Genomic DNA, 17,734 nt, shown 5'->3' with positions numbered 1-17,734 from the left:
GATGGTTGAATGCTTTGAGCAATATACTGTATTAACCTGAGTGATGTTTTAGTCTCTGCCACCAATATTAGCATCATGGCTGGAATCCTAGAAAAACACAGAATTTGTATCTTTTCCCAAGTGATTTCTCGTCTCTTTGTTGAACAGGATATTCTGTGGCAGTCGGAGATTTCAACCAGGATAATAAGGAAGGTATGTGCGGGCAGTACAAATGACCTCCACATTTTACTGTACATAAGTAATTTATTTTATTTTATTCTATTATTACTACTTGTTTTTTGCACATTTACCTTGTTCTTCTTTGATTGCACATTTTTCATAAATATCTTTTGATTTAATATAAACTAAAAATGTTACTAAAACATTTGTAAAAGTGTCAATATTAGGGCTGTACAATATATTGTGAATCTATTATCATTGCAGTATCAGTGTTTAAAATAATATCACAAAACACTGGAATGGGATAAATGTTTGTTGATGTATTTGAAGTTGCTTAGCAATAAGATTTGAAGCCCATTGGATGGAGACACACTGCAGTAGTTTTCCAAACCTGATACAAACAATATGGCCTAATATGCTAAAGATGACAGAAAGGACAGGAGTTAGTAAAATGTAGATTTCTCACAGCTGGTATCACTATAACAATATTTACCAATTGTAATATTGCATTATTTAGTCTATATCATATATTTACTTTAATTCAAAATACAATTTTTGTGGTTTATGGCACTGTTATGTAGAATATTATACCTTTTTGCCATTCAGCTGCTTATGAAGTGACACAAGTATAGCAGCAGCCAGTTATTTAGCAAGGCTGTCTGCTCTGGTAGCTGGTCTTCAGTCAGCTTCCTAACAGCCATGCTGGTCATAACTTGCCAACCTTCGCGCCCCCTCTCCCAGCTCACGGCTTCTTGTTACTGTGTTTGTGGTATTATTGCAGCGTGGCTGCTGTTAATTTGGCTCTAAACATAGTGACGGCAGCGGTGTTCGCCCCCTCTCCCAATGTAACTGACTGGGGTCTGTTCGGCTTACGGTGTTAAGCTGTTTTTAGTTTGGTTTTTTATACCTGATGAAGGCAGCTGTGTTCGCCCCCTCTTCCAGTGTAACCGACAGTGCGGCTGACAGTGTCTGCTTTTCCTAGTTTTGCATCGTTATAATAGGTGACCAATCGCAGCCTCTTGGCCTCTTTTTGTTTGACTGCTCTGCTATAGTTGGTGACGGCAGCGTTAGCGCCCCCCTCTCCCAGTTTTAGCTTATTTATTTTCCCATCTGAATTGGGGTGAGCGTGGTTTTCAATCTTGGACATGGATGGCTCCCACTACTGCATCAGAATCAGAAAAGCTTTATTGCCAAGTACGTTTTTGGACATACAAGGAATTTGTTTTGGCGTAGTCGGTGCAATACAGTACAAATTAAACAGTAACAGGGGGGGGGGAGGGAGAGTGTCAGGGTGGTTTCCGGGCTTTGTTAACCAGGCTGGTGGCAGATGGGGAAAAAACTGTTCTTGTGGCGTGAGGTTTTGGTCCGGATGGACCGCAGCCTCCTGCCAGAGGGGAGAGTCTCAAAGAGTCTGTGACCAGGGTGGGAGGGATCAGCCAGAATCTTCCCTGCCCGCTTCAGGGTCCTGGAGGTGTACAGTTCCTGGAGCGACAGTAGACTGCAGCCAATCACCTTCTCAGCAGACCGAATGACACGCTGCAGCCTGCCCGTATCCTTGGCTGTAGCAGCGGCGTACCAGATGGTGATGGAGGAGGTGAGGATGGACTCAATGATGGCTGTGTAGAAGTGCACCATCATAGTCTTTGGCTGGTTGAATTTCTTCAGCTGCCGCAGGAAGAACATCCTCTGCTGGGCTTTCTTGATGAGGGAGCTGATGTTTGGCTCCCACTTGAGATCCTGGGAGATGATGGTTGCCAGGAAGCGGAAAGATTCCACAGTGTCAATTGTGGAGTCACAGAGGGTGATGGGGGCAGGTGGGGCTGGGTTCTGCCTGAAGTCCACAACCATCTCCACTGTCTTTAGAGCGTTGAGCTCAAGGTTGTTCTGGCTGCACCAGTCCAACAGATGGTCCACCTCCCATCTGTACGCGGACTCGTCACCATCAGAGATGAGTCCGATCAGGGTGGTGTCGTCCGCAAACTTCAGAAGCTTGACAGACTGGTGAATGGAGGTGCAGCTGTTGGTGTACAGGGAGAAGAGCAGAGGAGAGAGAACACAGCCTTGGGGGGAACCGGTGCTGATGGTCAGGGAGTCAGAGACGTGCTTCCCCAGCCTCACGCGCTGCTTCCTGTCAGACAGGAAGTCAGTGATCCACCTGCAGGTGGAGTCGGGCACACTCAGCTGGGAGAGCTTCTCCTGTAGCAGAACTGGGACGATGGTGTTGAAGGCAGAGCTGAAATCCACAAACAGGATCCTGGCATAGGTTCCTGTGGAGTCCAGGTGCCAGAGGATGAAGTGAAGGGCTAGGTTGACTGCATCATCTACAGACCTGTTGGCTCTGTAGGCAAACTGCAGGGGGTCCAGGAGGGGGTCGGTGATGTCTTTTAGGTGTGAGAGCACAAGGCGCTCAAAGGACTTCATCACCACAGAAGGTCAGGGCGACGGGTCTGAAGTCATTAAGCCCTGTGGTCCTTGGCTTCTTGGGAACAGGGACGATGGTGGAGGACTTGAAGCAGGCTGGCACATGACATGTCTCCAGTGAGGTGTTAAAAATGTCTGTGAAGACTGGAGACAGCTGATCAGCGCAGTGCTTCAGGCTGGCTGGTGAGACAGAATCCGGACCAGCAGCTTTCCGAGGGTTCTGTCTCCTGAAGAGTTTGTTTACGTCCCTCTCCTGGATGGAAAGAGCCGTCCTCGGCGTGGGTAGGGGGCTGGTAGGGGGGAACTTCAGGGTGGGGGTTGGAGGTGCCAAGGCCCCTCTTGAGGTTGGAGAGATGGGGGTGGTGGATTGTGGCTGCAGCTGTTGGGGGGTGTCGTGGGGGATGGTTGCAGGACTGTCCCTTTGTCTTTCAAAGCGGCAGTAGAACTCGTTCAGGTCGTTGGCGAGGCGTCGGTCGTTGATGGAGTGGGGGGCTTTTGGCTTGTCGTTGGTGATCAGCCTGAGCCCTTTCCAGACAGACGCAGAGTCGTTGGCTGAGAACTGGTTTTGGAGCTTCTCAGAGTACAGTCGTTTGGCCTCTTTCACTGCCTTGCCAAACTTGTACTTTGCCTCTCTGTATATGTCTTTGTCCCCACTCCTGAAGGCCTCTTCCTTATCCAGTCTTAACCTTCTGAGTTTAGCTGTGAACCAGGGTTTGTCGTTGTTGTAACTCACCCTGGTGCATGATGGTACACAGCTGTCCTCACAGAAGCTGATGTAGGAAGTCACAGCCTCTGTGTACTCGTCCAGACTGTTGGTAGTAGTCCTGAACACATCCCAGTCTGTACAGCCTAAACACGCCTGGAGATTCTCCACAGCCTCACTGCTCCACTTCCTTGTCGTCCTCACAACAGGTTTGCAGAGCTTTAGTTTCTGCCTGTATGCAGGAATCAGGTGGACCATGATGTGGTCGGATTGGCCCAGTGCAGCACGTGGGACGGCGTGATAAGCGTCTCTGATGGTGGTGTAACAGTGATCCAGAATGTTGTCCTCTCTGGTCGGACATTTTATAAACTGTCTATATTTGGGGAGTTCGTGGGTCAGATTACCTTTGTTAAAGTCACCAGCGACGATTACTAAGGAGTCCGGGTTGGTCCGCTCCACACTCAGTATCTGGTCGGCGAGCATGCGCTGTGCGACCTGCACGTTAGCTTGCGGCGGGATGTAAACACCGACCAGGATGAACGAAGCGAACTCACGGGGGGGAATAGAAAGGCTTACAGTTTATGATGAAGGATTCCAGGTCTGGAGAACAGTGCTGCTGAATCACCGTCGTTGCACCAACCACTGTTGAGGTAAAAACAGATTCCTCCACCTTTCGCTTTGCCGGAGAGTTCCGTGTCTCTGTCCGCTCTGTAGAGCTGGAATCCTGCCAGCTGCAGCGCAGAGTCCGGTATTAATCCACACAGCCACGTCTCCGTGAAGCACAAAACTGCCGATGAATAAAAGTCCCCGTTTTTCCCCAACAGCAGTTGTAGTTCGTCAACTTTGTTGGGAAGTGAGCGCACGTTAGAGAGAAATATTCCAGGTAACGGTGTTCGTAGTCCACGCTGACGAAGACGTACCAGCACCCCAGCCCGTTTCCCTCTCTTCCGGCGTTTCACCGCGTGAACAAAGGTGAGCGCACCTTTGACCAGAATGTCCAAAAATTCCAGAGCAGTAGGCAGAAAAGTTGGAAATAACTCCTCTGGTGTAGTAGCCCTGATGTTCATGAGTTCTTCTCTGGTGAGAGAGCTCCAGGTGCCATCACAGAAGACCGTTTTAAAGCAAAAAACAAAACAAAACAATGCGCACCAACACGCCGAGGCGACCATCTGCGGCGCCATCTTGGAACACAAGATTGTGGGGCTGCTCTTAAGGCAGACAATGGCCATGACCTGTGCCTTACCTGCCATGGGCGTGATCACCTGGTGGAGGCGCTGTCTGACAATCCTTTCATGAACTGTAGTTTCATGCCACATGCGTTGATGGTGGCTCAGTTGGCCCAGTTGTGCCCTCAGGATCATGCTGACCTCCCGCCTTCTGGACAGGTGGCCCCCTTCAGGCGTTCAAAGCACCTTGGTGATACCACAGTCTCTGTGCCCCGCTCTAGGAGGAAACGGGCCAAGTCTGACCAGGGCCTGGCCACAAGGGTTAAGAAGTTGTCGACGTAGTTGTCGGCAGAGATGAAGTCATTGTTGTAAACGTGTCATCCGTGTGCCTCACTTCCAACCGCTGGGCTCTCTTTCCTACCCATGCCTGATTTGTCTGCGGAAGAGGATGTTTTGTCTCTGGCTGCGTTGGTGTCTCAATTTAGAGATGAGGAGGAGGCACAGTCCTCCCAAGCCTCTGAGACTGGCTTCTTTTCATCGTAGAGTGCAGTTGGTGAGGCCAGTGACGGCTCTATGTGGGAGGTCATGTGTATGGCCTTTAGGCAGCTGCAGCTGGAACTCTGTCTAGGAGAGGAGTCTGCCTCTGGAAGTGCCTTTTTCAGGCGCGGATAGGCTCTTACTCCCTTTTCAGTCCCTCCATCAGAGGAGTACCTGAGGGATTTGCACGCCTGTTGGCAGGACCCACGGGCGTGGTCACGTCTCTCCACAGACGGCCTAGTGTTGGCTGCCATGCACGAGTCAGTCAAGGCAGGCCTGAACTGTATGCCAACGGTTGAACCTGCTGTTGCTTCACTGATTGTGTCACCAGATGAAGTCCTGCGTCCTGATGTCTGATGCCTGCATACTCAATGTCGGGTTACGGATGACCTCCTGTGTAAAGCATGCAATGCAGGAGCGCATGCTGTCCGCCTTGGCAATTCCATGGCACATCTCATGTTTGCCCTCTCTGCATCCCTTCAGGACGCTGGTGGTGCAACTGCGGCAGTTGGGTTTAATGACACAACATTGCAGGCCTTTGTGCTGATGACCAGAGAGCTCGGCCATGTCATGTATTTTCTCGTTCAAGCTCGTTGACAGATCTGGCTGGCGCAGTCTTCTCTGACCAAAGCATGCCGTCGGACCCTCAGGGGTGTCCCAGTCATGCCGGGGAGTTGTTCGGGTCAGCAGCTGTGGAGGCGCTGGAGCGAACTGTTCAGGCGCGCCAGACTAGCCAGCAGCTTTCTGGCCTCCGCAAGATTATGCCCCGTCCTCCTCCTCAGTGTACGAGCCGTCCTTCTGCTAGCCCCAGAGTTCGACCGCCACCTTGGCATGGTGATAGATCTGGGGATTTCTATCCCCGAGAGTTGCAGCAGGGACCGGCAGGGACTTTCATCAGCCAGTCCGCCGTCAGTTACACAGACCCGGGATCCAGGCCTCCTCCCTGCTCCCAGGGGCAGTGGGGATTGAAGATAATGCTACCGGGCCAGCCGTCAGACATTTTTCCCATCAGTAGCTCAGTTTCTGGACTGCTCATACAGTGGATCCATGGGTGGTTGCCACTTTGACCCACGGTTACAGGCTACAGTTGTGGTGTTCTGCCCGCAATCACAATCCGGTTTCTTGTCCGGTGCCCACTATTCTGGAGTTTCTCCATTCTCTGTCTGATAAGAGCTGCTCTCCTTCGACCTTTTAAGGTATATGTTGCAGCAATTTCATGTCATCATGCATCTGTTGAAGACCGAACCCACTGACGACCCACTGCTGGTTTGGCGAGTGCCTGATTGGGATCTGCCCTTGGTTCTCGAAGGTCTGTGCTGTTCCCATTTCGAGCCTTTGGTGCAAGTGGACCTCAAGTGGCTCTTGTGTAAGAGAGCCGTTTTGTTGGCTATTGTTTCAGCTAAGAGGGTTGGGAAGCTGCATGCTCTTTCTGTCAGTCCCTCATGTCTCTGATGGGGTCCGGGTGGTTCTTGTGTCGCCTTGTGGCCTAACACTGTGTTTGTGCCTAAGGTGTTGTCTAGTTCGCACCGTAACCAGCCATTGAGGTTGGCTCAGTTTCGGCCTCAGTCAGGTGCAATGGCAGATGGTCATCTGGTGTGTCACAGGTGTGACTCTGTTGGTATAATTACTCGAACTGAACATGTGCGAAGTGAGCATTCGGTGCTTTCAGCATCGCCCTCTTGCGGTCATCCAGGATTCATAGAACCATAGTTACATACGTAACTTTCATTTTAAAACGCCGTTATGTTCCAAAGACTGACAGATGGGTGGTTCACCTTCACTTTTCCACAGAAGGACTTTCCTTGTTTATCATGACAACAAATTTATCCAAATAGACAAATTTGGCTTTTTTGTAAGCGATGGAAAAGTTTGCGCAACCAGCTGCCAAGCAGTGTGGAGAGGAGGGAGGGGCTGTGCTGCATTACTCTGTTCTCCACATATCTTCACATAGCTGTCATGTGAGCTTTACGAGATACAAGTTTTATAGATTTGTCTTAAGTTAATTTTTTTTTTTTTTGGTTTAACCTTTAATTAACCAGGAGAATCCCACTTAAATATACAGTTTCTTTTGCAAAGGAGTCCTGACCAATACTGTCAGTAATACAAAGTTTCATACACACAACAAATTTCACTGCTTTCTCTTGTTAGATTTTATTACTTGTCTCTTTTCTGACTTCAACAGATTATGTGACGGGAGTACCCAGGGGGAACAAGGCACTGGGTTATGTAAGTGTTAAAGGTCAAATTTGTCTTAGTCAGAGTTCTGTCTCCAATCTGTGATGTGTAGCCAAAGAGAGAGATCTCATCTCCAAATCAGGAGAATTTGGTCTTAAATGTTGTAGTCTTTAACTCAGAGGTTTCTCAGTTCTACACGTCCTCCAAGGAAGAAGTGTTGTCCTCCTAACTTGTATTGGTCGAGTTTTCAAATAAAATACCTTGTGGTATTTGGCTAACCCACACTGCTTCTTTAGTCTGATGGCCAATAGATCATTAGCACTGATCAGAGATTTCAGGGTCAATTTCTAGTCACCTTTGTAAAGTTCTGACCTGCTGTTCCCCATTTTGTTTTTCAAGAGGTATAAATAAAACAATCCTTTTTTATTTCTACTTTCTAGATAAACTGAACATTGAATGCTATTAGCAATACTCTGTTCTTTTTTCTCTGCATCACTTTAAATCCACAAATGCATTAAAATACTCCAGGTTATCATCTTTACCAGACAGACTATATTTCACCAACCTTTTCTTTAGTTGTTTGTCATAATGTGTAATGGCTTAGTGTAGAAAATCATTCCACAATATATTTCAATAGTGTCCTAATAGTGTCCTTAATAACTTGAGGAAAAGGTGTAATTCATTGTTGTTATTTTGTTAAATTATTTATTTATTGTAACTACACAGAAGCTCTAAGAGGTTGTGATTGATCAGTAAAGATTTATGAGGCATTTCCTCTGAGAGAGGGAGAGAGAGAGCAGTCATTAACACACAGCTCTGTAGTAAAACAGGCTTTTACTAATTTGAAGCTGCCTTTAGAATCCTATTTTAGCAATTAGCACAATTAGCATTTCCAGCCAATTTCTCTGTGCATCTCTGGTAATCACTGTCACACTTACTTGTTTATAAAAATAAACTAAGGTTTAATTTAGATAAAATCTTCATCCTATACAGGTTTATCATCATCATTTTATGATCATCATCATTTATCATTTTATGTGGTTTCTGGATAATCAAGTAAATCTGGTGCGAATATTTAAAATGTTGCATCCATAAAATGCCTGCATGGTGTCTTCAGGTTGTTTATTGGTGTCAGTAACCCTGGCTGTGCTCTCTAGCAGCTGACTATGTAGTCTTTTAAAAAACTTGCCAACCTTTTCCCAGTTCCCATTTCTATTTCTGTTCACTGAATGTGTCTCGTCTTCTTCAAACGAACAAAATACAAGTGATTTTTATTGTAAATTGTCCCTTTCATAATGTCCTAAACCAACTTAAAGGTATATGCCTGTCACGCTAATGGGCTCAGTAAGCATAATTACCATAAAAGTTTATACTATTTAGATCTTGATGCAGAGAATGTGAGGCTCATTGTATGTTCCGCATTGTTGCTTCAGGTGAACATCTTCAGTGGGGCCAACATGGTGTCCATGGTTAACTTCACCGGCTCTCAGGTAAGCTGTGGGATTTGGTAAACGATGTAAAGCATAGACATTTAGTTCTGGCACCATAAATGTATCATCATTTAACTCTAATCGACGCCTTTGTATGATCCAGGTCTACTCAACACCATCCGGAACGATAGTGGAATATAGTCTTATCTTATAAAGTCAACACTTTGTAATCCAACAGCAATTACCAAAATGCTGCACAATAGAAACCTTCATTTCATTTTAGATCATAATTGCCTGTCAGAATTAATGAAATTACATATTGGATTTACTGCCGTAAGATCAGCTCTACTACAACAGTAATGACACAGAAAACGAGAGTCAGGGTCACATTGAAATAGCTCTCTGACATCTAAGTAAACCTTTAACTTTTAATTCAGTTTGTGGTAAACCGCTGTATATTGTCAACAAAACAACTATGTAGAAGTTGGCGGCTGAAGAAAAGCAGCTCTGCTTCTGAGTTGAGTGACTTTTGGCAGGAAATCTTTCTGTTACTTCCCAACAAAAGTTCTGTAGACAGATGGTGAATCTTCCTCCTCTTCTACTATTAACAGTCGGGCTTTAGTATTCACACCACTTGAACCTTTTCAGATTTTCTTGTGTTACAACTAGGGCTGCAACTAATCATTATTTTGCTAATTGATTAACCTGTCAACAATTTGTTTTGATTAATCAATTAATAATCAGATATCAAAAAGTGCTTAATGGGAGATTTTTCTACAGAATCTGAACCAGTTGAAGCTAAAGCTGTGCCACTTTAGGAGTTTTGAATAGAACATATTTACAGACAAAGAAGGTTTTTCATCTTAAATACTAAATGTATGTATTTTTTGTACAATTCTGGCCTAATTTACTGCTCTGAGTGGGAAGTTCTTTCAGCAAATGGTATGTTTTATAGTCTGTATACTGCAGTTAACAATTATTTGATTACTAAATTAGTTGATGATTATTTCAATAATCGATTAATCACAATTAATCTGATTAATTGTTTCAGCCCTAGTTATAACCATTAACTTCATCAAGACAAGGTAATGGACAGTTGTGTGGTGGAAGGGAATTAATGGTGAAACAATATTGTGCTATAACTAGAGCTGCAAGTCTTTTTGGGTATGTCTCCTTCAGCTTTGGATATCTAAAGACTGACATTTTCCCATTCTTTGCAAATTAGCTCAGGTTCAGTTGGAGCAGTTTAGAAAATGTCTGTAAACCGCAAGTTTCCCATCTTACCACAGATTCCCAATTTAGAACTCGACTAGGCTGTTTTTAGTGTCATCGTCCTGCTGGAAGGTGAACTTTCACCCCAGTCTCAAGTCTTTTGCAGCCTCTAACAGGATTGCTCTTTATTTAGCTCCATCTATCTCTCCATCAGGTCTGACCAGTTTCCCTGTCTCTGCCTAAGAAAAGTGTCTCCATGCCACGATGCTTCCAACATAAACAGTGGAAATAGTGTGTTGTGTTTGGATGCTGAAAAGTTCAGTTTTGCTCCTGTCAGTCCAGGGGTTTCTACTTCCACATTTTTGCTGTCTCCTCTAAACTATAAACAGAACGGATCTTATGGCTTTCTTTGAACCTTGTCTCTCTTTGTGTTATTCTCCCAAAAGGACCAGCTTTTTGCATTGCACGACTATTAGTCGTGTCAACAGATTTCCCCAGCTGCATTTATACTAAGATTAAATAACATTCTGGTGGACTCTGTCCTTATATTCAATGACTTTTGAAGGTGATTTGTTGATTTATTTAAAGGTATCGGAGTAAAAGGGCTAAATAGTTGGGCCACACCTTTCACATTTTTATTTATTAAAACAAAGTTAGATATTTACAGTAGATAAAACTCATATTTATCACATTTCTACTTTTTGTTGTATGCTACATAAAGTCCACATAAAATACATTCAGATTTGTGTTATAACCTGACAAAATATGGGAATGTTCAAGGAGGCTGAATACTTTAGCAAGGCACTGTAAACAGGAACTAGTGTTGCTAAATGAAGGAGAAGTATTTGTTTGAAAAATGTGTAGTTTGTTTTTTTCAAGCAGGGTGACATCTACAGTACCCATTCAGTGAGACAGAGTTCAGGATGCTTTTATCTCATCTAACATCTATAACTTTTATTCTATAACGAAGGCTCTGACATTTCTTTCCTGTCCCATAGGAAAAAAATATTAATGTTGTTTTGGTGGTTCTATTGTGTTTGGCTTCATTTGCTGTTTGTTTCATCCGAGTAGCTTTTACGATATGCGACATTTTCCTTTTTATCAAACTAAGAATTGAAACTACTGTTTTATTCAGCAAGGTGTTCTACTGTTTCAATATTATCTGCAGTTCAAAGCACATTGCGTCACCAGCTTGGCAGATAACTAACTCATGACTACTTTTAAACTAAGGGTAGCAAATTGGACCAGACCCCTTTAATTTACTCTGGCCGTTTCCTGTTTGGATTACCACTAAAGAGTCCAAAACGGAGCCATTTATGTAAATTATGTCCACAGACCTTGAGAGGGGAACTTTGACTAATACACTCTATAACTTGCATAAACTAGAAATTCCACGTAAAAGTGTAACTAACAGATTTTGTATGGATTTTAGTGACACAGACTTCCTGTTTTCTTGTTTGTGAATTGAGAGGAGACAAAGCTGTAGATAGCATTACAAGCTTCTGTTTTGCAGCCATAACACTCAAAACAGAATTAAGGTGAATTTCAATCCCAGAGGAAGTTTCTGACATTCAGATATTTAAAATGTAAAGATGTTACGTCCTGGGTTATCTGATTGTGAAGACACTCGCTGAGGAAGGTCCTCTTCAGACCACCTTCATAGGTGGCCTTGGACGCTTATATCTACATAGGTTTGGTGGTCTGTTCCTCCGCGAAGACGTTGAAGGATCACCCACTGACCTGACGTGAATCTCATCAAATACCTGCTGCTTTGTTCTGGTTAAAACGAACAAAGAAAAGGGATGCCGTGGAAAACTACCCTGGTTCCAGGAAGAGGTTCCTGCAGTCAAAATACACCTAGAATGTGAGAAAGACCAATTTGTTGTTCATTCAGGGCCGTGTGAACACTGAATAAACTGCTGATGCTGATGGAGAAGGGCAGAAGGTTGAAAAGAGAGGAAGAGAGGGGGTCGTCAGTGGAGTTAATGACAGAGTTTCTCTTCCCAATCCTGCCCATCCCAAACAACTCTCCCTGTGAATCCAACAACGTCTCTTTTATCAGCTGGTTTCTCTTTAAATATCTTGTTTACATGCGTGGCTTCTTGACCTCTGTTCTTTATCACCAAGCTCTCTTCAGCCAAATCTAACAGACTAACTTCCCCATCTCATCTTGTTTCCCTTCCTCTTCTCTTTGTCTTGTAGATGGCTGCTTACTTTGGACATTCAGTGGCTGCCTCTGATGTTAATAGTGACGGGTAAGTGTGTTTCCTGTCTGTCTCAAGTCTTCTAGGCAGACGAGTCTTCTAACAGATGACATTTCCTGCCTGCTACCTTTTAAATAGACTTGAAGCCTTAATGAACCACCCTGGCCACCTCCTGCTTTGATGGTGTTTAAGTGAAACCAGGTTTACTCTTTGTCTTCTGGCGACATTCTTAAATACAGAGGTCACAGTTGAAGTGTTTATGGCTCCGCTATTTTAGATCTTATGGAGGAAATTTTGTCAGAAATGTGTTGCATTGCAGGTTAAAAAGGAAAAACAAGCACCCGCCACTTTTATTGACACCCCTGGTATACATGTAAAAGGCGTCTTTAATGATGACTTCCTGTTTTCTTGGGATACAAATATGATGTGGTACAGAGGTCCATTTCTTTTAGGCCACTCTTCAAAATAAGAGAGACAAGCAATCATGCCGTTCATAAGGCAGATGTGTGTTGATCTCCAGATGTTGAGTACACACACAAACCAACCCGTATCTTCAGTCAGAGCCAACGAAGTGCCGTGACATCTTGTGATTACCCTTAACTTGTAAAACTCGTAAAAACAAATGGGGATTCCTGGTTTCCTTGAAGATATTAAAACATGATAATGTCTCGTTGAGCTGATTCTATTGTTTTACTCCTGATCAGAGCAACGATGGAAAAGTTCAAAACATCTAACTGTAACAAACAAAGCTGGCCAAGGACATGTTTATCTTAAGACTGTTAAAGGAGATAAAATGCAGCAAAGCGTGGCGTCTTTGGGGTGGGGTCATCAAGTCTCCATAGCAACCAACCATTACATCCTATTCATGTGCCAATCAGTTGTTTGGGAGAGATGCTACACCAAAGCGTTTTCTGTTGTTATCACAAAACGGATATGTGGAGTTTACTAAATTCTTCTTGCCTGGGACTTCAGCCTGTTGGTTGCTTTGGCAACAAACATCTCTGGTGTGTCTGACATTAAATAAAGGATTAACGTGTGAGAAAGCACCTCATGCCCACTGTTGTGTATGGTGGGGGATCTTTAATGCTGTGGGACTGTTGTTTTTAATGCAAAAGTTAAAGTAGATGGCATCACGAGCTCTTTGAAATCAATTTAAATCTGGTTAACTCTACCAGCAAACCAAAACATGAGTCGTCTTTTGGGCCTTTCAGCAGGATAATGAGTCACATCCCACAGAAATCATTCACTAGACGCAAAGTTAGCCTTTTTCCATGGTCCCCACAGTTAAAACCTGTAGGGTGAGGTGAAGAAAAAACCACACCACTCTGGATTATCTAGGGAGATTGTCCAATCAGGGAGGATCACAGTCGACTGTATGATAAAACATTGTGAGGTGAAGATTTAAGAGACAACATGCTGGCAAAAGAGTTTGTTTAAAGCAGAGGTGCTAATAATTGTAGCCCTCTTTTTCCCCACTAAATGAATGTACCCAAATTAAAGGTTGAACCGTCTGAATGTGAGATTGTGAGTCTGCATTTGTTTAATGGGTACAAAGGCAGTAAAAACAGCTTCATGAATAAAGTACAAAGCAGATGTCATACATTAAGGTTTCTAGCCATTGCTAATTGGCCCTGCTCCCGGGTAAAGGGTGCTAACAAATTTTGAGGGTGTACATCAATAATCCAGGTATAAAGCAGTTGAAATAAATATGTATTTCATGTAGGAAATGCATTCATTGTTGGGCAGATACCAGTTAGCTGAAATGTTCAACAATGACCAGATGAGAAATTTGTTCTGTTTTTTTTTTCCTCTTGTCTGTGTTTCAGTTTGGTAGATCTTTTGGTTGGAGCTCCCCTCTTCATGGACAGAGGCTTGGATGGGAAGCTGAGGGAGGTGGGACAGGTAGGAAGAAAACCCACCATTCACTGAATGTACACCTGCCCAGGATAGTGATTTCTTTCCACACCAGTTAAAGAAATCAGTCAATGGAAAAAAACATCCTGATTACCTAAATTGTCATGACACATTTCAGGGTCTATGGATCTTACAGATGAGTAACAACATGTCACCTGGAAAAAGTTCAATAATACTGTTGTTTCCAGCTGATGTAAATCCTGAGAGTCTTCTTTTTAATCAAAGAAATAATTGTACTGATGAGGCTTAGCAGCAGCTACATTCTGCTGCCCATGCTTATGAGAAAGACAAACCTGGCTTTTTAGAAATATTTCTGGATAAACACAAGCAGTCATGCTGTGGTAACTAAAGTAGTGCCACCTATCTCTCTGAAAGATAGGTTTTTGTTTAACTCCAGTTGTCAAACTACGACTGCAGGCAGGTTATCTGAGCAGATAGACAAAATAATTAGCTAATATAAGCTTGTTTATATTTAAAGGTATCATATTCTGCACAATAAGCTCTTGAAAACTATTACAAAATTAATGTAACAATAAGGAGATGTTATCTTTTGCCATGCTATAACTGTAATGGTCAAGCAGTAATGGAAATAAGTGTTACTTTTATTTTTAGATTACAAATAATTAAGTTTTCGTCTAAAAACTATGAAACTGATTATTTTTTTACTCAAGATTGCCATACTGTGAGAATCTTATGCTGACCCATGGCTAATTTGGAGTCCTTAAAATCTAATTCACGTATATTTGTGGTATTTTTAATAAATGAATTAATTGAAACTATCAAAAGCAGAGGTTTATAACGGCTTTAAAAAGTTACTTTTCAAATTCCTTTAGTCCTCTGTCATTCCCACAGTTTAAAGTCCTTTAGTTGAGATTCCAGAGGAGCTGGAGGAAGCTTCTCTGGCTGTATGTAGCGCAGTGTAATCCAGCGATGCTGCTTCCCAAACTGTTGCTGCACACAGCCAGGCAGCTGTTTACCGCCGTTGGGAGCATCTTCATACCTACATATTTATCCAGTCAGCCAGTAACCTAGCACGAATGTATGCAATACCTAACATACAGGCTGGAGTTTCGGTTTTTGTGGTTAGGAGCTTCCTGATAAGAGAGACCAGTCTTCTCTAAGCTGATAGAAAATGGATGCTGGCTCCCAAATGTGCTGGGCGGAGATGCATCAATGTGTGAAGCCTGCAGGCAGATGTGCTGCAGCAACCAATTCTATTGACTTTTGTGTGACAAAGCGTTCATTCAGCCTTCGCTCTGCAGAGAAAGCAAGGATGCTAAAACAAGAAGATTTATATCCAGGCTTTCTGGATGCTGTCAGACCAGAACAGGAGCCGTTTAGTCATGTCTTCATGTGCCAGTGTTCTGTTTTTGTTCACACTTTAACCTGATTCCCTTTTAGTCATTTTGTTTAAACCTTGAGATGATTTCTTTCTTTCAGAGTTAAGGATGCATATTGTATCCAACATTTGAAATGCCCTTTCCTTGCATTACTTCTAGATGCTTGATTATTTAAGGCAATCATGTCTGCCCCATAAAGTGATGAAAGACATGAGAGAAAAATTAATAAGTTATTGAAGGGTTGATCCATAAACACTGAAAAAGAGAAAAAGAGGATGTTCTGCTCCCTCATCTAGCTGCTGTGTGACTGTATGTTGTTGCTCTCCAGGTGTCTGTGTACCTTGGTCGAGGCGGCTTCTCCTTCCAGACGCCTCAGCTGCTGACAGGATCAGAGGTTTATGCCAGATACGGCTCTGTCATCGCCGCTGTGGGGGACCTGGACAGGGATGGATACAACGGTTAGATCTTTTGACGTTTTTCTGGGCATTTTTGTGTAACGTTACTAAAACCAGATTCTAATTTAGACCCTGAAACTAAGTTTGGCACCTCAAACAAAGTTGTCCACTTCCATGATGCTTTATTTTCAGCATCAACAGACCCTGATGTTAGTGTTTCCCTCCCTCATGTCTTCTGTGTTATTCTGCCCCCCACCCCCAGATGTGGCCATCTCTGCTCCCTATGGAGGCCCCAACAACAACGGCTTGGTCTACATCCATAACGGCCTCCCTTCAGGGATTGACCCTACACCTTCTCAGGTACTTTAAAAGGTTCACCTTAGACATTGGCTGCTTTCAAATCATACTTTTAGTGTGCTATCTACATGTGTTCTTTACATCTGGTGATCAGCTGAAAGATCCCGACATGGAATGAGGGGTCAGAGCTGATCCGCCTTGGTAGGTAGTCACAGAGCCGTGATGACTATGAGATGGAGCAGTAAGATGGGATTTTGGAATGAGCGTGATGTAAAGATACGAGTCCACTGGTAAAAGGAGAGCAGCATTGCTTTATCATCCTCCTATGTGGCTGACTAGCCCCAGAAATACAATGATAAACTGAATGTAAAGCAGATAACATGTTAAGAGCGGTGCTAAGAAACGTTTTTCAAAGCATTGATTGCATTTAGACAGACATGGTGAAGATCACAGCGTAGCCATGTATCACTAGGTAAGGAACAGTTTGCCCTGGAGAGCTCTGCTGAGTTACACACCGTATCTTCTAAAACTGGATGCTCTAAAAGCACACATGATCAATATAGATGTAATGTATAGGTTCATGGTTTTGTGTTTCCTATGGAGGTATGATCTGAATGGGGCTGTTGACTGGTTTGTCACACTTAACCAGTCCTGTCCCGTGGAGTTAACCCACTGTTTGTCTCAGTGTATGGAGCAGTGTGTCTGTGTAAACTGTCTAGTGCAGAAATAAATTGCAGCGGCAGGTCTAAAAACTTTACAGTAGAAAGAAGTACACAAACCTCATGTTGTTCAGAAATAATAAATATAATATATATATAATATCCACTAAGTTCTGTGTTAATCTCGTATGTGCAGTTTCTATTTAGAATTTAATAACTAAAAGCCTGGAATGTTGTTTCTACCTTATTTTTTATACCATGTGTTTTTTCTTGATGTCTTCTTCTTTTGTTTGTTTGGGTTTTGTTTTAGAGACGATTTTATTAATTGTAGTTTGTTTGGAATGAACCGTCTGACAGGGGAACAGACAATGGAGATCAGTCTTAGGTGTAATTGGGAGCATTTACATTAAAGTTGTTCATAAATTCACAGACTCTCTCTTCAGCAGCTGAACATAGATGAATTTATAGGTTCTGCGGTGGACAGCGACACAAACTTTCTTCCTTTTATCCTTTCAGCAGCAGACCAAATCTTCCACATGATCCAGCTGCAGGAGGAACTGTCAAGTAGTCCAGTTCCAGCGCTGCAGTTTAGCTGCTCATTTTAGGAACAGATAGTGAGAGTGCAGCAAGCAATAACTGGTGCAAAACATAAATCCATCTGACCATTACAGGTGTTGGATGAGGGCAAGTCAGTTTGGCACTTATAGTAGCATTCCTCATTATTGAAGGAGAAAATAATTTTGATAAGAATTGAGGATAATCAAAATGATGATAACCTTTAATCAATGGTGTTAAATGTAGCTGGATTTTGATCTGTATAACTGTGCAGGGAAGGCTTTTTGAACTAAATGGAGAAGAACACAACACAGGTAGTCCTCTAGCTCCAGTGGTCTCTAGCTGCCTAGCAGCTAATGCATAGGAAGTTGGGTTTCAGACAAACTAATGTGGTCAGTTGAAAAGTCTAGCTTGTCTGTTTAACTTATTATTTTGACTGATATAGTGGACTGTCTGCTTTTACTCAGTAGAACAGCCAGAACAGAAATGAAATGGTTTGATCAGCATCTTTATTTTGTAGTAGCATTGATTTTAGCTTGGGAACTGAGATCCAGCGTCCTTCAAACC

At 43.3% G+C, this 17,734-nt stretch overlaps 1 protein-coding gene across 1 annotated transcript in view; it reads left to right on the top strand.

Moving 5' to 3' along the window:
* The window catches only part of itgav (integrin, alpha V), a 69,322-nt gene that overhangs the window by 27,557 nt on the left and 24,031 nt on the right, over positions 1-17,734 (top strand). The window contains exons 8-14 of the mRNA XM_047369589.1: positions 148-192; positions 7,169-7,212; positions 8,595-8,651; positions 12,006-12,058; positions 13,834-13,909; positions 15,590-15,719; positions 15,919-16,016. Of these exons, the coding sequence (XP_047225545.1) occupies positions 148-192; positions 7,169-7,212; positions 8,595-8,651; positions 12,006-12,058; positions 13,834-13,909; positions 15,590-15,719; positions 15,919-16,016 (503 nt within the window). The remainder of the gene's footprint in view (positions 1-147; positions 193-7,168; positions 7,213-8,594; positions 8,652-12,005; positions 12,059-13,833; positions 13,910-15,589; positions 15,720-15,918; positions 16,017-17,734) is intronic.

This window comes from Girardinichthys multiradiatus, chromosome 7 (genome assembly GCF_021462225.1).
Source record: "Girardinichthys multiradiatus isolate DD_20200921_A chromosome 7, DD_fGirMul_XY1, whole genome shotgun sequence".
Lineage (NCBI taxonomy): Eukaryota > Metazoa > Chordata > Actinopteri > Cyprinodontiformes > Goodeidae > Girardinichthys > Girardinichthys multiradiatus.
Note: the sequence above shows the minus strand (reverse complement) of the source record. Positions and strands in the feature narration are given on the sequence as shown.